The 25452-nt window shown below is 44.9% G+C and overlaps 1 protein-coding gene across 2 annotated transcripts in view; it reads right to left on the reverse strand.

Annotated features, from left to right (window-relative positions):
- Positions 1 to 1120: 1120 nt before the first annotated feature.
- Positions 1121 to 25452, reverse strand: part of LOC142250661 (ras-related protein Rab-7a-like) — a 42810-nt gene continuing 18478 nt past the window's right edge. Inside the window, exons 1-6 of one of the 2 annotated variants that reach the window (XM_075322851.1) lie at positions 13324 to 13392; positions 10373 to 10456; positions 8212 to 8338; positions 6686 to 6904; positions 3312 to 3437; positions 1121 to 1474 (exon numbers count right to left, since the gene is read on the reverse strand). In XM_075322851.1, the coding sequence (XP_075178966.1) occupies positions 1385 to 1474; positions 3312 to 3437; positions 6686 to 6904; positions 8212 to 8338; positions 10373 to 10419 (609 nt within the window). In that variant the 5' untranslated portion in view covers positions 10420 to 10456; positions 13324 to 13392 and the 3' untranslated portion in view covers positions 1121 to 1384. Of the gene's footprint in view, positions 1475 to 3311; positions 3438 to 6685; positions 6905 to 8211; positions 8339 to 10372; positions 10457 to 13323; positions 13393 to 25452 lie in introns of those variants that run through there. The other variant, XM_075322850.1, reaches the window with a different exon arrangement.

Raw genomic sequence — 25452 nt, forward strand, 5'->3', positions numbered from 1 at the left:
GGGACCAGAGCACCGACGGGACACAGGTCCCTAGGTCAGGCGACAGTTTTGGACGGCCTGGTAAATACCTGCACAGTGAGGGGACCTTCACGGACCTCACTGACCCACAAATCTAGAGGGCACCAGCAGTAAAGCAAGGATCAGGGTTCGGGACACAGACCAGCCCTACAGGGTCCACACTGCCTGCCGTACGGACAAGGAGACTGCCACCAAAAAGGGACAGTCGGGCTCCAAACGCGCCACGCTACGGGGACCCAACCACACTGAGGGTCAGAACAACAGAGTCATCAACTGGCACTGGAAATACAGGACCTGAACCAGCCGTCCGAGGGTCCAGAGTGAGTAGAGATGGTTAATTACAACCCACGGTGTGGCCTCCTTTATTACTCCATCATACATCTCCCAGGCTCAGCCCTACCTGCGGAGGGCCTACCACCACAGCTGCCATTACCACCAGCCCTGGGGAATAATCAACTCAGCAGCAGTGGTTCCACTATATTAACCGCAACCCGCAGGTGGCGTCACACAAATTACTTTAATCTCCCCTGCAAATACTCCCCAGCACCCAGGGCACGGGACCGGGCAACGGCCACCAAAGTGACATTCCCCAGTAGTAAACCGCCCAGGACAGAGTACCCTATTCCCTGGGCGACACCATGCCATAATTTTTTCCTCATAATTGAGTGATTCCATAATTTTTCCCCCTGTTTGGTCTTGAAAAGTAACCATTACTGGCTAGCACATTATGTTTTCATGATTTTTATTTTTTAGTGTTTTTTAAAGCCAGAAAGTTGGTGCCATGTCTGTGATCTGCTTTTTTTTTTTTTTTTTTTTTTTTTTTTTTTTTTTTTACACAAAAGTAAACAACTGAATGAACATCCTCAGAGCCAGGTGATCCCATAATTTTTGCCAGGGGGTTGTATATGTTTGCAGCCTGTAAGTAAGGTTTTGTATATTTCACTTTATACATTCCTGTTCTTCTGCATGTTGCAGAGTGCTTGAAGAGAAGAAGAAAATAAAAAATAAAAAAAACAAAAAAAAATAAATAAATAATAAATAATAATAATAATTAAATAAAAAATATGAAAAAAATCACGTTCCTGAATTCAGCAGTTGGAATTGTTTAAGGAAACTTTAATGAACAAATTTTAAAATCTTAAATTAATGCAATATGTGAATTAGAGCCTGAAGGAATAAAATAAGTTCTTCTCGTCCACCAGACTGCAGAGCACAAGTCCATTCCACAACGCCTCTCCTGAGCTTCTTTGTAGGTGAAAGGCTTCTCTGTCGTCTTATCTGTACAGCTGACACGCTACCTCAAAGTGTCACAAATGCTTCATGTAAATTTCGTCCTCTCCTGGAGTCCCGTGGGTTTGGTAGGAAATTAACATTCGCACTTCTTTTTGTGTTTATTATTCTGTTTTTCCAATAGATTAACAGATTCGTCATCGTACGCCGGTCCTGATAAATTGTGCTGTGAAGAAATAGTGAAAAAATTAACCGTAAGGAAATCCCATAAATCTTCAATGGACGAAATCTACATTAGAAAATAAATAAACAGGACATTTGAAAGTAGATGCAGTTGACCTGCTCCAGGGCTATGGGGTACTCTGTCCTGGGCCGTATATGTACGGGGATGCTGTGTCACGGGTGTGTAATGGCCGATGTCCGGTTCCATGACCCTGGGGTGGTGGGGCTTGAAATGGGGTTATATACAGGGGAGATAAGAGTTTATGTCGTGACGCCACTTGCAGATTGCGGCTAGGTAGATGGAGCCGCCGCTGCACAGAATATTGCCACTGGGGCTGATGGGGATGGCAGCTCGGTTGTTGGGCCCTCAGCAAGTAGGGCCGAGCCCCAGGGAATGAATGATGGAGTTCGGCGTGGAAAGTCTTCGTTACTTACCGGTAATAGGATTTTCATGAGCCCATGACAGCACCACCTAACTAAGGGTGCTGTCATGGGCGAGGGGGAAAAGAAGGGAAACCACACGATGGGGATGCAGTGCAACTGGTGTTTACTCACAGCGGTGGTAATGCTGGTTCACTGAGGACGACTAGTTTCGACCCCTGGTCCCTTTAGTCCCAGTGCCGGAGTGGTAACCTGGTGGCTTCTTTCCCCTGCACCTCTCACTGGTTAGTGGAACCCCGTTGCTTGGAGCGTCTTGGGGTCCCCTCCTGTTTGTCGTTCAGTCTCTGGTCCGTACAGCGGGCAGTGTGAACCCTGTAGGGTCGGTGTTCTGTTCTGGTCCCTGGCTCTCTCGTTACTGCTGGTGCCCCCGGATTCTTGGGGCAGTGAGGTCCTGGATGGTCCCCTCACTGTGCAGGTATTTGTCAGATAGCCTATATCGTTCGCCTGGCCTAGCGTCCTGTGCCCAGTCAGTGCTATGGTTCCAGGGGTACCTCGTTGTACCCTCCCTGGCAACCACTCTCCTTCACCAGCTAGGTTACTGCTACACGACCCTTTCTGAAGACACGTCTGTCTCTTACAACTGTCACTACAGACTGCACCACTGTCTCTCTCCTCCCGCCCTGGTTGTCAGCTAGTGGACTGGATCGGCTTCACCCCGGGGTGACCATCCATTGGTTCCCAAACTAGTCAGTCACCAACTATTGGGAGAGGAAAACTGGGGATGTTATGCGTTTTGATGTTACTGGCACTGGACTTCCAGGTCCCTGGAGGTAGACCCTGCATCTTTGACAAGATGCAGTACCTAGTAGTGCCCTGAAGGGTTCAGTGAAAGAGGATGCCCGGTGATTCCTTTGATATAGGACAGGCCATCGATATTGGATTGGTAAGGACTCACCCTACCGGTCAACTGTCTATAAACACTCAACCATGTGCAACACAACTCTACTCGATGTGTAGTAGCTACTACCAAGTCCTGAAGATCATTAGACTTCTTCTCTTCCAGCTTTTATAGTTTTTACATCCAGCTGGAGCTCAAAACAGCTCGTTGGCAGAAGTGCAGCTGTTCAATCCGCAGCAAGATAATATTCATGACCTACCCATACCGGGCTCGGGTGTTCGGTATTCATAATGAGCAGTTTGGTACTCGAGTTGCAAGCATCCGAGTATAATGGAATTCAATGGGGGACTCTAGCATTTTTCCAGGAAATCTTCCGGAAAAATGCCAAAGTGCACCATAGACTTCCATTATACTCGGGTATTCAAGATGCACCAATCTGAGCGTCAAACTGCTTGTTATGAGTATCGAACACCAAAGCATGGTAGTGCTCGTTTATCACTAGTTACGAGTACAGAGCACCCGAGCATGGTAGTGCCCACTCATGACTAATTTTGATACATACGTGTTTTAAGGCGAGTTTGATGGCTCCTAGAAAAGCGTCCTCTACATTTATTGATTCTTTTGCACTGGCTTCATAGTACTCTGCATTACACGCTTTACACCATTCCTGCGCCTGACGAGGAGGGACCTATTGCAAAATAAAAGGACATTTTACTTACATTTATTTATTTTTTTTATGCTTAAAAATATGCAACTATCCTCTTCATAGAACTATATTGCCACCTATTGAATATTGGCACTTTAGGGAGCCTTGCCACATGTTTTAGGATATAAAGCCAAACCTGAAACTTGTTTCGGGACGTTTGCCCCTCATCAGTTCAAAGCAGGAGGTTGAAATTGGCTGGGCGAGAGGCCTCAGACAGGAAGTCTAAAAGAGGGAACATTTATTCTTATGGAATCCTTTAGGCAATGCTCCTCTGGGAAGTTAAATATGCAAATATCCTCTACAGAAAGGAAGAGGATGTGAACTTTAGTGTAATTTATTGGATATATCAATCCTAAAAGTCAATATTGGCCACCTGACTTTGGTTTTGTTTTATATCCCAAATCATGTGGCAAGGCTCGTTAAATGGCCAATATTGACTTTTATATTTGCATAGAAAAATAAATGTAATGGTGTCTAGTAGCAAGAAAATGCCTTCCCACTGTTCTCAACTACCTCTCATGGTGCCGCCTAGATAGGTCCACCAGGGTCTCGTGCCGCCTAGATAAGTCAACCAGGGTCTCGTCCACCATTATCTTGATCGTATAAGCCATCGGGCAGCTGGTCTTCCTCTTCAGCTTATGTCGCGGGCGGAGGAGGGGACGCTGCGCTCTCCCTCTGCTCGGGTCCGGCTGCCGCTGCTGTTGCGGCCTCTGCTGCTCGGTGGCTCGAGCGATGTGCCGGATCCCGGGGACTCAAGCGACGCTCCTCGCCCGTGAGTGAAAAGGGGTTTATTGTCCGTGACGCCACCCACGGTTGTGGTGATTGTGTGGACACCACCGCTGCTCTGTATGGGGATCCTGGGAGTGATGGTATGGAGCAGCTAGATGTTGGCCCTCCCCTCCGTGGGTAGGGGGGTTGGTGGTCCCGGGGCCCGATGATGGGGAGTTAGGATGATTGACAGGCGGGTTATGGGGCCTGTTGAGGTGCAGGGACGCAGGGGCAGCGCTGTGCCGCACGGCACGGAGGTACTCACTCAGCCCAAGGATGATGACACAGTTCACGGTAAACAAGCGGCTGGTTGGACGGCTCCCTCGGACGGCTGCAGTGTTTATGTTCCCTGCAAGTTAGCGGCGACTGTCTCTTTCCTGCACCTAAATACGGTTGTTGGTAGCGATGGATTCCCACCGGTAACCCGCTCCCCAGCTTGGATATGAGCCGGAGGAGCCCCTCTTTTGCCCGCAGGCGCTGGCCCTGAGAAACTGGTGCCTTGGCGGTGGCGGTGTCTCTCCAATATGGTTGGACGGTTGCCTTCAATCGGGACTTTGGCTGTTGGGAGACCCGGAGGTCCCCTTCACTGACGGATTTGGCAAATTGTACGGCGACTCCAAGCCTTGCCGGGATCCGAAAGGCCCCTGCCAATGGTGCTGGCTTCTCTTTGTGTACCGGTCCGGTACCGCCGGGCCACCACCCGTCCACGGTCCTTACGGTAGACTCCAATAGGCCACTCCTGCAGACGGTCACCGCCGTCTGCCAACCTCGCTGTCTCAGTCCGGGGCACACACCCGGACCAACTTCAGGCTCTGTTACTGTCACCTTCTCCTTCACTTGCTCCTTTACCACCTCCCTCTCACTTCAAACTCTAAACTTAATCTGCCTGGTTTTCCCGCCTCCAGGACTGTGAGCTCCTCGGTGGGCGGAGCCAACCGCCTGGCCCACCCCCTGGTGTGGACATCAGCCCCTGGAGGAAGGCAACAAGGATTTTGTGTTCTGACCGTGGTGTTCCTGCAGGGAATGTGGGGTGTGTGGTGGTGTCATGACCTGTGACCCCTGGCTTGCCCAGGGCGTCACACTTATTCCTTCTATTCTTCTGACCATGATTTCCTTCTCCAGTGATTGCACTCTTCGTATGAGGTGTCCAAAGTAGGCAAGTCATAGATTGGTGATACTTGCTCCGGGGCATGGCTTGATTTGTTCCAAAATTGATTTGTTTGTTCTTCTTGCCATCAACGATATTGATACCATCCTTCATCAGCATCACATTTCATTGATTCTTCTTTGTCTTGTTCCTTTGTTCCGTTACTGTAGGTCAAGAAAACTCTAAACGTAGGCCAAGTCCACAGCACCTAGCCTAACTCCCATGATTTATTCAAGCTCATGCAGCCACGTAGTCATTCTACAACTTTGATGCAAACATTGATGACTTATGTGGAAAGTTGCCAGTGAAGCGTCTCGGGTGACAGGTGCACAAAAACGCTTGTTTTCTATGGTAAACAATTACTACTATAAAAGGTTTAAAAGCAGTTGTCCTCACGGTTTGATAGTCTGCAGCGTTTTGTGTATGATCCAGAAGAAACTAGAAATCCTGTAGAGAACACAGGTAAAGATTGGGCTGGTGGGCAACTAAATTCATGCCCATTAACCAAGGATTACAGATCAGCGATAATTTGTCCCATTACCCAGGGCAGCTGTAGCCAGTTGTCTCACAGCCACAAACAGGACAGTGAAGGGGAGTGTTCCTTCCTATCTGATTGACAGCTATGGTTTCATAGAGATCGAGAAGGGTGGAAAGGATAACAAAGAAGAAGGAGAGGGGGACAAGCAGGTGGGAAAGCGTGCAAGAGTGGTGGACTGCAGCTGTCACATTCCTTTCAACAAAGACCCTAATTGTGTTGTGAAGTGTAATGTGAATAGTGTCTTGCAGCTTTTGTAAATATTGTGATATGTGAACTGTGAGGATAATGTGTGAATTGTAAATTATATATAAAATCATATTATAATAAAATAATAATAATAATAATAAATAAAACCACCCCCTTTTGCCCCATTAAAAATAAAACAAAAAAAAAAAAATATACAATTTGGTATTGCTGCATTTGTAAATGTCTGGATTAATTTAATATTTGAATAGATCAATCTGTACAAGACAAAATGAAAAATAAAAATAAATAAAAAATACCAGAATTATATGTTTTTTGGGCCGCCCCCACATTGTAATAAGAGGTGACCAAAACAATGCACCCATCCCAAAATGCTATCATTAAAAACGTCAGCTCAGGGCACAAACACAAGCCTTTTACACAGCCCCATATCCCAAATATTGAAAGCGTTATGAGTCTATAACAATGGCGACACAAGAAAATTTTCAAGTAAATATAATGGATGTAGATGGAAAAAAAAAAAAAAAACTAAATGGGTGACTGCTGTTCAGAAGAACATGTGCTGAAACTGACCTGACGCTCCTCTAGGTCCGATTTGTTTGCAATGACCACAAAAGGAAATTGTTCTGGAGACGGAGGGTCAGCTTGTACCAGGAATTCCTTCTGCCAAGTGTCCAGAGCGTGAAAGGAGTTTGGGGATGTAACATCAAACACTAGCAAACAGCAATCTGTTCCCCGGTATAGTGCTGCGCCCAAGGACTGGAAGCGCTCTGTGCCTGCTGTATCCCAGATCTACGAAAGAGGAAGATTATTATATTTCTTGAGCAAAGTTATAAAACACACACACACACACACACACACAATACATACATACGTAACCCCATTGCATATTTTCTAAAAGAGGAGCTAATGAAGAAGTGGTGACCTATGAAGATCCAAATTAGGGAACCACTGGAGCCATCGTCCATAGTGGTTCCATCGTCACCTTACGGGAACATGGAACTCTACGTTCCAACCGGAGAACATAGGCAGAGATGAGACTAGTCCGGTGCCACAACCAGCCAGCTTTTCCCCATGTGATTGCCTTTTGTGTTTTTAGGAACAGCACAATCACCTGGAGTGACGCAGGAATAGTCTAGTCCAGGGTTTCTTAAACTCCAGTCCTCATGACCACCAACAGGTCATGTTTGGATTTCCTTATTATTGAACAGGTGATAATGATTCTATCAAAATCACCTATGCTATATTAAGGAAATCCTGAAAACATGACCTGTTGGGGGTCGTGAGGACTGGAGTTTGGGAACCACTGGTTTAGTCTCTGCCTATGGTTCTCGACCGGATCCCTAAACTATACCAATCACCTGGAGTGACGCGGGACTAGTCTGGTGTCTCAGTTTAGGGATCTGGTTGAGAACCATAAGCAGAGACCAGACTATTCCCGCATCACTCCTTGTAATTGACATAGTTTAGGGATGCGGTCGAGAACCATAGGCAGAGACAAGACTAGTCCCGTCTCGCTTTAGGTGTTTGCTTATGGTTCTTGACCTGATCCCTAAACTAACACCTAAAGCGAGACGGGACTAGTCTTGTCTCTGCCTATGGTTCTCGACCGTATCCCTAAACTATGTCAATTGCAAGGAGTGATGCGGGAATAGTCTGGTCTCGGTTTAGGGATCCAGTCAAGTACCATAGGCAGAGAACAGACTAGTTCGCTCCAGATGATTGACATAGTTTAGGGATCAGGTTGAGAACCATAGGCAATCACCAGGAGCGACGTGGGAATAGTCAGGTCTCTGCCTATTGTTCTCAACCAGATCCCTAAACTAGGTTTTCTATGAAACACTGTAGATTTCTTATGGATCCCATCCTTTTCAGTTGTAAGGGCAGCTCTAGATCTGAGTCAGTGCACATATAATGGTCAGGATCATTTACAATACCGAAAAATCAACCAACTCTCCGGCCATATCATATCAGGGCATAAATGATTTAATCGTCCAATCCTTTTCTTTTTGCGATAGACAACCCTCCACCAGAGTAGTGTATGGAGAAGTCAGGAAAGATACTGCCAATACATTAAAAAGGTATATGGCCAGCTTTACCTGTACGTTGACCAGCTTTTCATCCACTCGCAGTTCTTTAGTGAAGAAGTCGGCTCCTATCGTTGCTCTGTAGTAGTTGGTAAAGCGATTATTGACATACTGGTTCATTAGCGCTGATTTCCCCACACTGCAAGTAGAGAATATAGGCAAATACACAATTATCTTAGGTCAGAGCGCTATTGTCCTATAATGCGGAGGGGCTGTAAATTTACCAGCAGCTCTATAAAAAAAAAAAAAAAAAAAAAGAGAAGAGGAGACCTGTGACACTACACGGGGCCATGTTCCTCTAACTTGGACTCCTGCAGATGCCGTAATTACAATTATTTCATATAAAATGCTTTTTATTATTCGTTGGACCTATATAGGGAAGGGACAGGGAATTAATTAAAAAAAAAAAAAAGACTAAAAAGGAAAATAAATAAGAAAACGCTGCTTTATTAAGGCCTTTATGGCCTGGGCATTAAAAGGGTTACTACTGATTACAAGAATACAGAAAAACAGCAGCACACGTCATTCGTCAGTTTTCTTCTTTTATTAATCAAGGTATGTGGGAAAAAAAAACAGCAACCACAATATTTGTGTAAACAGGGGAAGAGGATACAAACAGGAGCACTGAGCCGGACGTCGGCTGTTTTGCTGGAACTGTGAAACGGCCATCGGCCAGCTCAGTGCTCCTCCTATTTGTAGAATAATGTGGGTTGTTTTGTTTTTGTTTTTTTTAATACATACCTGGATTAATAGAAGAAAACTTTCACTATTGTCGTGTGCTGCTGTTCTTCTGTATTCTTATAATCAATAGTAACCCTTTAATGTTCTTGGATCACCACTTCATCCATTCCTGGGTTTGACAAGCAGAGCACCCCCATTCTCATCTAGAAAATCCGGCAGAGCAATCGGGATTGCAGTGAGTGAAACCCACAGCAACCGGGTGGTGCCGCATGTGTTGTGCTATTTTCTTGTCAGACATAGTTACTATTGATTACCTATTCTTAAAATGTTTATCTCAACTAATGAATTTGGTTAAATTGCAAAGTGCTTGGAGAAGAAAAAAAAAAAAAACCCCAAAGAAATAAAAACGGACACGTGCTGGCGTTGCGTGGCCTCGAGAGGCACCATGTCTCACATCTGGTGGCACTGCCCGGGCCTGTCGGTCTTTTGGAGCAAAGTACTGGTAGCCATAAAAGAGGTCACAGGGATCGTAGTGCCCAGTCGCCCGGAGGCAGCTTTACTGTATATCTTTAACGTATCGGAAAAGGTTTTTAAAAAATGTATCTTGGGTCACCTTCTTCAGGCCGCCAAGACAGTGGTCCCACGGCGCTGGAAAGACTCTACCCCCCCCTGACGTTGGATGAGTGGGTAACAGAGGTAAATGTGATCCACCGCATGGAAATGGTGATGGCCCAATCACGAGGGCAAACAGTGGAGACAGCCACTAAGTGGTTCCAATGGGAGTCTTTCCTGTCCAGTGAGAAAGTTCTTGAACTAATTTAATCTCCGGATTGGGGGCACCCTGGCTTTTTCTCTTTTAGACAGTACACACCATCCTCTCGACAAATCTTAGCTCAATGGACAATGCATCAGCCCCGGTCGCCTCACCCTGCTTTCTATCTCTCCTCTCCTTACTCTGAAATACCTCTCCTTCTTTGGATTCTGTGACTATCACTCAACTTAATCTCTTCTTCTTGTTCTATCATCATCTAAGGTTTTAAATGTTTATCCATGTACTATTTCTACTATCCACAGAATATCACGAAGCCTGCGAAGGCTTGGTGTAGCATTGACTTTGGATTTCTGATTTGTATCATTTGGTACAGCATGGATGTATGTTCTAATATTGTAATTCCTTTGAAAATCAATAAAATCTTAAATTGGGAAAAAAAAAAAAAAAAAAAAAAAGAAATAAAAACTCCTCTGTTCTCATGAAAGAAGGGACTTTAATTTTTTTTACTGCTCTTGCCTAGGTTACCGGCCACCTCCGCAGTCTGTCGGCAATGGCCGGTCTACTAGGCAAGGATGACAGGAATACAAACTCTGCAGCTGATTGTCTTCAAATCAGCTTCTCTCCATCCATAACGATCGTAATAATCTTATTTCTCGATGCGGTGTAGAATGAGTAACAGTAATTAGGAATACCTTAATTTCATATCGAGCCTTCACTTACCCCGCATTCCCAATTAATAGCAGCTTTATATGTTGCCTTGAAAACATCCTAGAACAAGGCTGGAACCGGGTTGTTTGGTGACACCTGGCAGAATAAAAAGAAAAGGAATTCTGATATTAACTGTGATATATTGTGAATTCATATGATTTATAATAATTCTTTATACTACACTTGTGTTTACAGCTCCTATGCTCAGATATGCATTTCTGGGCTAAGAGACTACAATCAATCCCTGTACAGTGTGAACTTAGTCCTAAATCAGAGTCCAGCTGTATGACTACCTTCTGAATCAATGTTATATCCAAGTGATCCCAAAACAGAGCCGACCTGGGCACAAAAAAACCCCCTCAAAAAAAAAAAAAAAAAGTCACAAACTCACATACTATGACCCTTCCGATTAATGAATTTTGCTTTACTTGGTGATGACCCTCATCACCACGCTATTAAAGGATTATTCGGAGAGTCTTGTGTGAATGGTGCGGCACTACGCATGATCGACCACTGCTCCATTTACATGGTGCTCTTCAGAACTCCAGTTCTTGAGATCATGTGGGAAGGGGGGGGATGTGAAGTCCCGGCAGTATGGAATACCCCCTTTAAAAACAGGCTTTTCCAGATTTTTAAATCTGCCATCGAAATTAGAAAATAAGGAACCCACCAATACTGATCTTCCCGAAGTTCAATGTGCCTCCTCTTCAACAACAGGATAGGAAAATAATACAAATACAGAGAGAATTACACCCTGTATACAGGTCAGAAGTGGTACTGTGCAGTGTATATAGTGTGTTCCCCCATATCCTGTCCACAGCCATTAACTTGAGAATGGCAGCAGCTATAGGCATAGAAGTGGTGTCTAGGTATAGTAAAGTAGCCATGCGCTACGCAATTAAACCACCTATAGCGCCACCTGGTGGAAAACAATGGAGTTAGCATTTTTATCTCGAAAATGGAACGAAAGAGAAAAAAAAAAAAAAAGTGAATTACAAAGTTGCAGGGCATCATCAATTCAATAAGAATCGACACCTTGTATACAGAATTGCTATGAGATTAAACCCATAACCCCCCCCCCCCCCCCAAACATTGAATGCTGGCCACGCATATGGCGCTCATTTAACTTTGATGCTCAAAAGTGTCCCCCGTCAGCTGCAATGCACATCTGGACTCTGCACAGCATACTGTATCTTGCTGCACGTTGTGCAATATGGTAGGTGACACGTTTGCACAAGCATCTGTGATACGTTGTCGTAGGTCCCGCAATGTTGGTGGAGGGGGTCGCATACACCTGCTGTTTGATGTGACCTCACAGAAAGAAGTCCAATGGGGTCAGGTCACTCCACGCAGCCACCATACCCAATGACTTGTAGGAAGGTCTCCATGAGGTATCGCTTCACGTCTGCAGCCTTATGAGTTTTACACGTTCTAATCATAGTATTTCTGTATGCAAGGTGTCGATTCATACAACTTTGTAATTCACTTTTTTTTCTCTCTATCTCGTTACGTTTTCGAAATAAAATTGCTAACTCCGTTGTATTCCACCAGGTGGCGCTATAGGTGGCTTCATTGCGTAGTGCATGGCTACTTTACTATACCTAGACACCATTTCTATGCCTATAGCTGCCGCCGTTCTCAAGTTAATGGCGGTGGAGAGGATATGGGTGGACACACTGCATACTGTATATACAGAATAATACAGAGACTGAGAATTAAATCCCCAGATATTGTAAGATTTGGTTAGGGAAGAATAATTGTTCAATATGGATTTTTCTATTATCTACAATGTCACACACTTTTTTCCACTATTAAAAAAAAAAAAAAAAAGACAACACGTGACAATAATGCGTAGCAATAGGTCAACTGATGGGGCAGATACAATTATGTAGGATGAGTGATCTACCATTTCCTGATTTCAGATGACTGGGTTGTATCGTATGGCTTGTGTTTTCCCTTTTCTGGTCTTAAAATATAATTAATCAAAGCAGAAGAGTTAGGAAACATTTCCTTGAGGTGGTTGCCCGGTACTTTAGTACTGATGGCCTATCATTGTCTAGTACTGTCTGTTATGATGACTGCACAGATACAGGAACTCTGCCCTTGTCAGTACCTTGGGACCCCGGTTATCAGGCTCGGTCTGGCCTTGGCAGTACCTTAATTGAAGAAGCTGTGGAAAATAAAGCGCAATAGGGTCTTACCCTCGTATGTAGGGGTATAGGATGGGGGAGCAATACTACTTACCAAATGTGGTTGTGAGAGTCACAACCACTATAAATCGCATGTAGAAAAAGACCAAGGCAGCAGCAACCCAAAAGCGGCAGATAACAGAGAGAGGTAGAAACCGGGTTCTTCAAAGCCGTGCCAATGATCACCACAGCCAGATGATCAGATTAATGAAGCTTTATTATTGCATAGGTCTACGCGTTTCAGGAGCCCTGCTCCCTTCCTCAGGACCATCAGACCATTTGATGTTGGCTTATGTCTGATGGTCCTGAGGAAGGGAGCAGGGCTCCTGAAACGCGTAGACCTATGCAATAATAAAGCTTCATTAATCTGATCCTCTGGCTCATGGGTCCCCAATTCCAGTCCTCAAGGGCCGCCAACAGTGCATGTTTTCAGGATTTCCTTAGTATTGCACATGTGATACTTTAATCACCTGCACAGTTGATGATTCCAACACCCATGCAATGCTAAGGAAATTCTGAAAACATGCACTGTTGGTGGCCCTCGAGGACTGGAGTTGGGGAATCCTGCTCTGGCTGGTGATCATTGGCGCAGCTTTGAAGAACCCGGTTTCTACCTCTCTCTGTTATCTTGGCAGTACCTTGGGACCCCAGCTGTCAAGCTCAGCCTGGCCTAGTGGGGACTCTGAATCCCACCTACCAAGCTATACAGGATCTACGCTCAGTCTTAGCAGTGATCGGGGTAGAGGACCTTTTTGATCACTGCATGTTATTTACCTGGGGGTTGGGGGCCCTAGCAACTGCCAATCCAAGCCCACTTCTATCACGATGGACAGACCAAAAGGCACCAACAGCAGTGAGTGACGCCAGGAGGAAAACAGCCAATCAGGAGAGGGGGCGGAGTCTGTTCAGCGCAGAGGTGGGAGAAAAAAAAAACAACAACAAGAGGAATACAGTGCAGGGAGCAGGTTCCTAGCTGGCGATACCAATTGTGTACATTTTTTGTTGGTTATTTTTGTTTTAATGCAAACACCGTGTTTAGTGGCAAAACAGGTGTTTTTTTTTTAAATTGTATTTCAATTTTTTTTATAATTTAGTCCCACAGTGTGACATGAATATTTTTTAATATCCTCGCCGATTATATGCACTGCTGTACGGTTCACTGACACAGTCTGTAAGACCCTGCTTATAGCAAGAGCTTACAGATTACCATACCCTGGGGGTCATCAGATGACCCTAAAGGCCCCGTCACACTAAGCAACATCGCTAGCAACATCGCTGCTAACGAACAACTTTTGTGACGTTGCTAGCGATGTTGCTGTGTGTGACATCCAGCAACAACCTGGCCCCTGCTGTGAGGTCGTTGGTTGTTGCTGAATGTCCTGGGCCATTTTTTAGTTGTTGCTGTCCTGCTGTGAAGCACAGATCGCTGTGTGTGACAGCGACAGAGCAACAACTAATGTGCAGTGAGCAGGGAGCCAGCTTCTGCAGAGGCTGGTAACCAATGTAAACATCGGGTAACCAAGAAGCCCTGTCCTTGGTTACCCGATATTTACCTTTGATACCAGCCTCCCCCGCTCTCACTGCCTGTGCTGCCGGCTCCTGCTCTGTGCACATGTAGCTAGCTGCAGGACACATCGGGTTAATTAACCTGATGTGTGCTGTAAGTAGGAGAGCAGGGAGCCAGCGCTCAGTGTGCGCTGCTCCCTGCTCTGTGCACATTTAGCTGCAGCACACATCAGGTAATTAACCCGATGTGTGCTGTAGCTAGGAGAGCAAGGAGCTGGGGGCTGGTCACTGGTTGCTGGTGAGCTCACCAGCAACTCGTGTAGCCACGCTCCAGCGATCCCTGCCAGGTCAGGTTGCTGGTGGGATCGCTGGAGCGTCGCAGTGTGACAGCTCACCAGCAACCTCCTAGCAACTTACCAGCGATCCCTATCGTTGTTGGGATCGCTGGTAAGTTGCTTAGTGTGACGGTACCTTTAGGCACCGATCAGCACCTGTGATTACGAGGGGTTGCTGATAAGTCTTTGTGATCTTTTTTTGTTTCTATGGTAACAAATGTTACATCACATGAAAGCCTTGTGTGTCTAATGTATGTTTTCAACATTTTGTGTTTGTTGCTTATGGCAACAGTGTTCTACACACGCGGGAAAACAAAATGGCGGAGTCTAATGTGATATTCACAGCAACTAAGAGCAGAGGAGTGATAAAATTCTTGTTTCTGCAAGGAAAGTCCGAGAAGGATATTCATGGTGATCTGTCGGAGACATTGGGGGGGGGGGGGGGGGGGGAATCAATGCCCTTCATATTCCACAGTTAAAAACTGGGTTGCCAAATTTAAAATGGGTCACTTCAGCACCAATGATGAGGAACGTCCTGGACGTCCGAGAGTGGTTGTTGTTCCAGAGATCGTCGATGCTGGACACAACCTCATACTGGGGAATTGACGACTTTCAACTAAAGCAATAGCAGACATCCTGGGGATTTCCCATTAACGCGTTTGTGTCATTATCCATGAACATTTGGACATGAAGAAGCGATCTGCAAAGTAGGTCTCCATATTTCAATGAGAAATGAAGAGAACGATCCAGCTGAGTGACCAGGTGATTTATTCAGTGCAATACAGACATGGCATAGTCGTGGTTAACGCGTTTCTGGCTTAACGCCCTTAATTATAATGGTTATGATTAAGGGCGTTAAGCCAGAAACGCGTTAACCACGACTATGCCATGTCTGTATTGCACTGAATAAATCACCTGGTCACTCAGCTGGATCACTTTTCTTCATTTCTAGGTCCCCATATGTCTAACAACAGATCAGAGAAGCGTGCAAGTGAAAACTTCCCGGTCCATTTGTCAGCATTTCCGCACTGATAAGAACTTTCTGGATCGACTGGTCACTATGGATGAGACCTAGATTTATTTGTATGACCCTGAAAACAAGGAGCAGTCAAAAAAAAAAAAAAAAAAAAAAAAAAAAAAAAAAAAAAAAAAAAAAAAGGCTTCGTAAGGCCAGCCAGCTTCAAAACAGTGCTTGTGAGGTATAAACCAGTCAGATTACAAGCGGGCGCTCCTCACCTTGGAGGCAGACCACCTCTGAGGTGTCTGATAACTTTGACAACGAGCCCTAAACTATAGTATTAAAAATGTTCTTGAGAAATTAGAGTTATTTTAATGAGGGGTGCCTGCATGCGTGTGCCAACGTTTGCAAAGTGCCAACGTTGCTAAGTGCTGGGCAGTTATTTCAATGGCAATGGACTAACATCAATCTCCTCTCTCTTCACACAGGTACAACTACAATCCTGCTTGCTGTAAGCCCATATGTCCTGCATTATATCTTTGCTGAACCCTCTTTTCTGGTACAACTAAAAATCCTGCTTGCTGTAACTTTTGCTATGACACCTTTACATTAAGTTTGATACTCACTGATATTTGACTAGTTTCCTCTTTGAAAATGTTATCTGATGGTGGCAGGTGTGATTGTGAAGTTTGGAGTCAGGCTGTATGTAGACTGTCCTGTTCCCTTTGATTCACTAATTATTCCCTGGTGTGATTACCTTTTGTTAAATTTCCCTTAACGAGTTGAGCTCCCACAATCGCTCTTACCTCTAGCTTTCCCTATATATCTGGGGCTCTCTTAAGGGGTGCCTGCATGCGTGTGCCAACTTTTGCAAAGTGCCAACGTTGCTAAGTGCTGGGCAGTTATTTCAATGGCAGTTAGTCAGGGCAGGAGACAGGTAAACTAATCTTTGATACTCTGTTTCCACCATGACTATTATTTCAATCTCTATCATCCTATGTGCCTTTACTGTCCACTTTCACCGCCCTGTTCCCCCTCCATCACCACTCATCCACATCAGTCCCTCTCTCCTCTCCTATGTACAGCTCCCAGGCTCTTTTCACCTATCTGAATAACCTCAATCCTTCATGCTCCAGGGTATCACACAAAAAGCCATGCCACAAGTCCAAAAACAATCTGATCTTTTTCCTTCTACTCCTACTTCTATCAGGTGATATCTCTCCTAATCCCAGTCCACCCTATGCCAACTTTACCCCCTCCCCCACCTCCCATAGAAACTCTGATGACCTTATTAACATTAGTTGTACACCCTCACTTCCCTCTTTTAATTGTGCTCTCTGGAATCCACGGTCCGTATGTAACAAGCTTCCTTACATCCACAACCTCTTTCTCAATAACTCTCTTAACCTACTAGCCTTCACTGAAACCTGGATTCAGGATTCTGACACTGCTTCCCCTGCTGCAATTTCTCATGGTGAACAACCACTTTGAACATGTATCCATGTTCAAAAAAAGAAGTGACAATATAAATAGATTAAAAACAATGTTTTTATTGAAATATGAATTAAAATCGTACAGAAATATACAATAAAAAACAGCAAGAAAAAGTGCAAGTTGATAAATACAGTACTAAGGGTCATGGACTAGATATCATATTTAGTTATACCATGAAAACTCCATATATAACCATTACGAGGAGGTTTCTTTTATTATAAATTATTTGCCACCCATACTAAATGTATATAGCTAAATACTATCCGGAAGGGATTGTCTCAAAAAGATTTTTCTCACAGCTAATGCACTTAAAGTGCCTATGTGCTGGGGGGAGGAGATAAGGAAGCCACCAAAATACATAGAATAAATAAGCATATAAATAATTAGATGTTCGTATTAAAATTCAAACCATAATTTAAGTGGCCAACCTACAACATACAATACTCCCAACCATAAGTATATACAAACACAAAAAATGGCAGTTCCTAAGGCAAAAATGTTGAAGACAATATATTTACCCAGATATATAGGTGGTATAATAGATAGATAGTCCACGGCCCCTCACGTGGTACCGAACCGGGGAGCGAAGTGAAGCCAGCACACACAGGCAGGGCCTACGGACCCCCGACCAGGCTTGGAGCCGCCATTAGAGGTCAAATCCGTCAGTGACCGGAACCCCAGGGGTTTCCTAACAGCCAAGACCCGATTGAAGGCAACAGTCCGACCAGTAGAAGGAAATACAGCTACCGCCACAGCTAGAGTTCCAAGGGCCAGAGCCTGCGGGCAAAAGGGCTCCTCCGGCACATATATACGCTGGGGAGTGGGTTACCGGTGGGAAGCCATCAGAGCTGAACATACACAAAGGTGCAGGGAAAGGCAGCCACCGCTAACTGTCCGGGAGAAGCCACAGCAGCCGGCTGCGGGACCCGTCCATCTAGCCGTTTGGTTTACCAGAGACTTTGCGTGCATCTGTTGCTGAGTGAGTACACCAGTGCCATCCGGCACCGCGCTGCGCTGTCCCTGCGACCCTGCACCTCACCAACCCTGCCTCCTCGTCACCTCACCGGGCCCACCAACCCCTACCCACGGAGGGGGAAAACAACATCCCAGCTGCTCCCTGTCACCAGCAGCGGTGGTGCCCAACCTCACCACAACCCGTGGGTGGCGTCACGGACTAAATCCCCAAACCAAACCACCCCTTTCACTCACGGGCGAGGAGCGCCGCTCGAGTCCCCGGATCCGGCCCACCGCTCGAGCCACCAAGCAGCAGCAGCAGCGCCGAACCCGAGCGTCAGCGTTAAAATCGAGCAGCGCCCTGCCGCCCGCGACACATGTTCCCCTAATTTTATACAGAGGTGTATAATTTTATTTTTTTCTGAGGCCACGTGCACACGTTGAGTATTTGGTGAGGTTTTTTTTACCTCAGTATTTGGAAGTCAAAACCATGAGTGGGACATTCAGAGGAAATGTATAATAGAAACACGTCATCAGTTCTACATTTTTCTCTCACTCCTGAGGTAAATTCTGAGGTAAAAAAATTACCAAATACTCAACGTCTGCACATGGCTTTGGGCAGATGGAACATGCGAGCGGTCATTTTTCTATTGAATACAATATTAAGTAGCTAAAATGCTATTTTGAATTTCCATACTTAATTGTCTATTTTATGCCTTGTGGACTCATGATGTACAACACTTTGTGATGCAAAGCATTCATGTGACAGGAACCGGGCCTTACATAATGATAATGGAGCGGCAAATAGTAAAAGTTAAAATACTTTATGCCTTCTTGTAAATTAGGCTCACTGCTAAATATAGGGGTATTCCCATAAGGGATATGCCATGACCTTTATCATCAGTGTGGGGTAAACTAAGCACCACGCTGAAAGGAGAACAAAGCGTCAGCAGATCTCATTAGCATTTATCCTGCAATATGGTGCTGCACGAACCCCACTGTGCAGAAAACTGCAATAAAGCCCCTAGTGTATGGAGGATGTGCTATAGATCTCTGCACAGCAGTAACCAGGGGAAATCGGGGAAGGAGCAACAGCACTTCATTAGTCTTTCACTCTGCAGTAGTTGGTGCTTCTGATGGATCTATAAATGATACATGAATGTGTTGACATAACCATGTACACACAAGACAACGCGCTTCGGGCTTATTAAAAAGCCTTCTTTAGGTCAAATAGAAGTTCTGAGTGCCTTTGTGCCAAGATATGGTAAGAAAATCCCTTAAAGAGGTTCTCATATTGCATGGCTAAACCTTTCAAAATGCTTACAAAGGAAAACGAGCAACTAAGCAATTTATTTACAGTTGTGCTCAAATGTTTAAATACCCCAGCAGATTTTTTTTTTTTTTTTTTGCTTTCTTGGTCTTTTTTTTCAGAGAATATAAATGATAACTGTTTTATTTTCCACTCGTGGTTGGGTGAAGCAATTTATTGTCAAACTCCTGTGTTTTCTCTTTTGAAATCATAATGACCACCAAAAACATCCAATTGACCCTGATCAAAAGTTTACATACCCTAGTGATTTTGGCCTGATAACATGCACAGAAGTTGACACAAATGGGTTTGAATGGCGAATAAAGGTAACCTCCTCACCTGTTTGCTTGTAATCATTGTGTGTGCATAAAAGCTGAGTGAGTTTCTGGGATCCAGACAGACGCTTGCATCTTTCATCCAGCCACTGACGTTTCTGGATTGTGAGTCGCGGAGAAAGCAAAAGAATTGTCAATTGACCTACGGGAAAAGATAGTTGACCTGTATAAAACTAGAAAAGGATATAAAAATATATCCAAGGAACTGATAATGCCAGTCAGCAGTGTTCAAACTGTGATTACCAAATGGAAAATCAGGGACTCTGTGAAAACCAAACCATGATCAGGTAGACCAACAAAAATTTTGGCCACATTTGCGAGGAAAATTGTTCGGGATGAAAAGAAAAACCCACAAATAACATCAGCTGAAATACAGGATTCACTGAAAACTAGTGGTGTGGTTGTCTAAAGATGCACAATAAGGAGGCACTTGAAGAAAAATTGGCTGCATGGTTGAGTTGCCAGAATAAAGCCATTACTGCGCAAATGCTACAAAGTATCTTGCCTACAATATGCCATGCAGCACAGAGACAAGCCTCCAAACTTCTGGAACAAGGTAATTTGAGTGATGAGACCAAGATCAAACGTTTTGGCCACAACCATAAGCGTTAAATTTAGTGAAGTGTTATCAAGGCCTGTGATGAAAGAAACACCATTCCTACTGTAAAGCATGGAGGTGGGTCGCTGATGATGTGGGGATGTGTGAGCTACAAAGGCACAGGAAACTTGGTCAAAGTTGAAGTCAAGCTGAATACAGCCCATTATCAGTAAATACTGGAAGCAAACTTGCACTAATCAGCCCGGAAGCTGCGCATGGGATGTACTTGGACGTTCCAACATGACAACGATCCAACGCCAAGTCAACCTGTCATTGGCTACAGCGGAACAAAGTGAAGGTTCTGGAGTGGCCATCTCAGTCTCGTGCGCTCAATATCAATGATCCACTCTAGGGAGAAGTCAAGCATGCAGTTCCTATAAAAAAAGCCCAGGAATTTACCGAAACTGGAGTCTTTTTGCCAAGAAATATAGGCAGCTTTAGCATCTGAAAAACTAAAGAGCCTCATCCACAACTATCACAAAAGACTTCAAGCTGTCATTGATGTTAGAGGGGGCAATACACAGTATTAAGAACTGGGGTATGTGAACGTTTGATCAGGGCCATTTGGATGTTTTTGATTGTCGTTATGATTTAAAAAGAGAGAGCACAGTATTTTGACAAATGGCTTCACTCAACCACTAACCATGAGTGGGAAAAAGTTTGTGTTGGCTTTTTTTCAGAGAATATGAATGCTAAGAAAGCAAAAAATCTGCCGGGGTAATGTTTTAACTTTTGAGCACATCTGTCTTTATAATAATAATAATAATCTTTATTTCTATAGCGCCAACATATTCCGCAGCGCTTTACAATTCAGGAGGCTCATATACATATCATATACATAAACATTAACAAACAAGTAACAAATATAGAAGATACAATATTTAAAGGGAAAAAAGGCAACCCTGCTCGTGAGAGCTTACAATCTACAATGAGATGGGGGAGGGGCATGGTACAAGTGCTTATTTAGAATAACAATCCAGCCATCTCAAGGAAATGAGGGATAGATAATGGCTTCCTGGACCAATAGGCCAGAGCCTAGAGATGCATTTGGGTGCCATGAAGTTTGACGTGGGGTTATGGTCTGAGGTTGTAGAGGGATTAGGTGAAATTACTTTGGCTAGGGAGTGTGATAGGCCGCCCTAAAAAGATGCGTTTTTAGGGAGCGTCTGAAGCTGAGTAAGTTGTGATTTGTCCTAACTTCTTGGGGTAGAGCGTTCCAGAGGTTTGGTGCAGCTCGGAAGAAGTCTTGGATTCGGGAGTGGTAGGTTCGAATTAGTGTGGATGTTAGTCGAACGTCATTTGCAGAGCATAGAGAACGGGTGGGATGATAGACAGAGAGGAGGGTGGAGATGTAGGGGGGTGCCGCACTGTGGAGAGCTTTGTGGGTGAGAACAAGCAGTTTGAATTGGATCCTGTGAGATAAGGGCAGCCAGTGCAATGACTGGCACAGAGCAGAGGCATCCGAGTAGCGGTTAGCCAGATAGGTGACCCTGGCTGCTGCATTTAGGATGGACTGTAGAGGAGAGAGTCTAGTTAGGGGTAGACCAATTAATAGAAAGTTACAGTAGTCAAGGCGAGAGTGGATCAGGGCCATGGTGAGGGTTTTTGTCGTTTCCATTGTGAGAAAGGGGCGGATTCTAGAGATGTTCTTGAGGTGCAAGCGGCAGGAGCGGGCAAGAGATTGTATGTGGGAGGAGAAGGAGAGATCAGTGTCAAGTATAACCACCAGGCAGCGGGCCTGCGGCCTAGGACTTATCGTTGTGCCACACACAGAGAGGGAGATGTCAGGTTTAGGAAGCTTGGGAGATGGAGGGAAAAGCAGAATTTCCGTTTTGGAAAGGTTACGTTTCAGATAGAGAGCAAACATGACGTTGCAAACTGCAGTCAGGCAGTCACTTGTGTTCTTTAGTACAGCGGGGGTGAGCTCAGGGGATGAGGTGTATAGCTGTGTGTCATCAGCATAAAGATGGTACTGAAAGCCAAATCTGCTGATGGTCATTCCAATTGGGGCAGTGTAGAGGGAGAAAAGAGGAGGGCCAAGGACTGAACCTTGAGGGACCCCAACAGTGAGAGGAAGAGGAGAAGATGTGGAGCCAGCAAATGATACGCTGAATGAGCGGCCAGAAAGATAGGAAGAGAATCAGGAAATAACAGTGTCCTTTAGGTTGATACAATGGAGCATAGAGAGAAGGAGATGGTGGTCAACAGTGTCGAAGGCGGCAGAAAGGTCAAGAAGAATAAGCAGAGAGTGGTCACCGTTACGTTTTGCTGTCAATAGGTCATTGGTCACTTTGACAAGGGCAGTTTCTGTTGAGTGTAAAGGGCGGACGCCAGACTGTAAAGGATCTAGAAGAGAGAGTGGAAAAGTAGCGGGTGAGGCGAGAGTAGACCAGGCGCTCCAAGAGTTTAGAGATAAAGGAAAGATTGGAGACTGGTCTGTAGTTGCTTTTGCAGAACGGATCAAGGGAAGTTTTTTTTCAATAATGGAGTAATGATAGAGTGTTTGAGAGAGGAAGGGAAGATACCAGAAGAGAGAGAGTGAAGATTTTAGTTAGGTGAGTAGAAGAAGGACGGTGATCACAAGGATAGAGGAGGCGCTGGATGAAGACCACCAATGCCTATTGGCCCGGACTGCCCCGCAGGCAACAGGTTCCTTTTAAGGCGTAATTCACACAAGTTTTCTTGGTCAGCATTTGAATGCCAAAACTCAGAGTGTCTCTTAGGGTTCATTAACACTTGCATATAATTACAGCAACTGCAATGGGAGGGGGATGGGAAAAAAAAAAAAAAAAAAAAAAAAAAAAACACGTTATTGCATTCGGACCAATGTTATTGATTGAGGGAGTGCCGATCTGCAATTTTTTTCTCTGCTGTATTCAGCTTAAGGGGGAGATGTAAGAAAACCCCAAAAAAAAGACACAAAGCACGCTGCAAGTGGACGCATAAATCGGACGAAACTCACCTATTCAATTCTACGGGTGAGGAGAAAGAAAAAAAAAAAAAAAAAAAGAAAAAGAAAAAAGAATGAAATACAACGCATGTCCCCCGCAAACTTGCACGACATATGGAATATCAAAAGGGATTTAATTCGTCCCACTATTCTGGATGATAATATGACTGATCTTTTATACGCCTGTGTGAGTGAACCCTAAAAAACACAGAACAGTTTCAATCTAAGTTTTCCTTTAAACCCCACTCCTGGATTTGGCATACAAACAATGATGTAAAAGCATGGACGTGTGAATGAGGCCTAAAAAGATGAGGGGGACTGGAGCGAAGGGGGAAAAAAAATAAATGTTATATATATATATATATATATATATATATATTATACATACATACATACACACACACACATATACACACACTGTACATACACATATATACACATACATATACACACAAACAGTAATGCACACACTCTATACACTTTTTCAGTCTCACCTATTGCAAGTTTATGAATGCGTTACTAAATAAAAAAATTAAAAAAAAAAAAAATCAGATCCCACATAAGACTTTTATATGGCATTGATTTTTACAGATACAGTTTCCTAGATTAATAATGGTACTTTATCACATGTACATTTTTTTTCTGTTGCGAGAATACAGTCCATTTTGTTCTTCTAGCAACCATCTTGTCTTATAACTGAACGTCATAGGGCTCAGCTAGGAGAAGGTTTACATTTCTATACACACCCCTGTGACTCTTATTGGTGCATAGTTCAGAAGAATTATTTCTTTGTTTGGAATACTATATAAACTGGTCACATGATGTAATAAAGCAGAAACTTTCAGTACTCCCCAGTGTGTGTGTGCTGTATAGATTTCCCGAGCGCTTATTAAACAAATCTTATTAATTTGCAGTTGCATTGCCATAGAAAGTGTATTTCGCTCACAATGTAAAATGTATGAAAACATATCACATGCAGATGTCACACAGGCGCAAGATATGGACACACTGGTGACAATATGGATGAAAAATTGTTTGAATTTTCTAGATGAAACTAGGCCGATTTTTCATACACTCGTCTGATCCCGACCTAACCCTCAAAAGAAACAAAATAGGAAAAAAAAAATAAAAAAAAAAAAAAATCCAAAAAAAAAAAAATTCAAGTCACAGCTCTAAATACATAGATTTTATATCCCCACATCTGTAAATATCAGATTACTTATTTGGCACTTGAATGCCATAAAAATGCTAAAATAACAGTTTTTCGGTCACCTTGGCTCTCCGAAAACATGGATTAGAAAATAAAATACAATCAAGCCTCACTTAACCCCTGACACAGATCCATTCATGATCAGGGCCACCAATTTGAAATCTGCAGAAAATCACTTTATATTGGTGCGTATTTCAACTTTTGCATTCAGGCTTTGCGGTTTAGGTCTTTCCCCCCCCCAGTGGTATCTTCTGTGGATTTTACTCCTGCCGTAGGACAGCTGAACTGCCACATCGGCACATACCGTAATTAGACTGACCTGCACATTTATTTTACCATTAATCCCGAGCCATATTAGTGTCGCGGGCGGGGAGGAGGGTGTCGGCACACTACGCTCACCCCCTTCTGCTCGGGTCCGGCGGCTGCTGCTCAGTGGTGGCTCGAGCGGTGGGCCGGATCCCGGGGGTTTCTCGAGCGGCACTCCTCGCCCGTGAGTGAAAGGGGATTGTTGGGTGTGGGGATGATTATTGTCCGTGACGCCACCCACGGTTGTGGTGATTTCACCACCGCTGCTCTATACGGGGCTCCCGGGGATGGTGATGCGGAGCAGCCAGGTGTTGTGTTGCCCCTCCGTGGGTAGGGGTTGGTGATCCCGGGGCCCGGTGATGGTGAAGGAGGTGCAGGGCCTGGTGGGCGCAGGGACGCGGGGGCAGCGCTGTGCCTTGCGGCACTGTGGTACTCACTCAGCCTGAGACGTGACACAGTTTTTACGGTAAACCAACGGCTGGATAGACGGTCCCACGGACGGCTGCACTTGCTCTCCCGGTAGGTGACGGTGATGTCCCTTTTCCTTGCACCTTGATGAACTGGTTGGTTGCGATGGGTCCCCACCGGTAACCCGCTCCCCGGCTTCAAGCTGGACCGGGGGAGCTCTACTCTTTGCCCGCAGGCGCTAGCCCTAAGAAACGGGTGCCTTGGCGGTGGCGGTGTCTCTTCTATACTGGCTGGGCTGTTGCCTTCAATCGGGTCTTTGTTGTTGGGGGATCTACGTCCCCTTCACTGACGGATTCGGCAAATTTGGCGACTCCTAGCCTTGCCGGGGTCCGAGAGGCCCCTGCCCTGGTGCTGACTGTCCTTCGGAACACTGCTCCAGACCGCCGGGCACACAGCCAACGGGGTCGTTCCAGGAACTTCCAAACGGTCCCCCTCCAGACAGTCACCGCCGTTGCTGACCTGGCCCTACACAAAGCTGGA

The sequence above is a fragment of the Anomaloglossus baeobatrachus genome, chromosome 9 (genome assembly GCF_048569485.1).
Source record: "Anomaloglossus baeobatrachus isolate aAnoBae1 chromosome 9, aAnoBae1.hap1, whole genome shotgun sequence".
Taxonomy (NCBI): Eukaryota; Metazoa; Chordata; class Amphibia; order Anura; family Aromobatidae; genus Anomaloglossus; species Anomaloglossus baeobatrachus.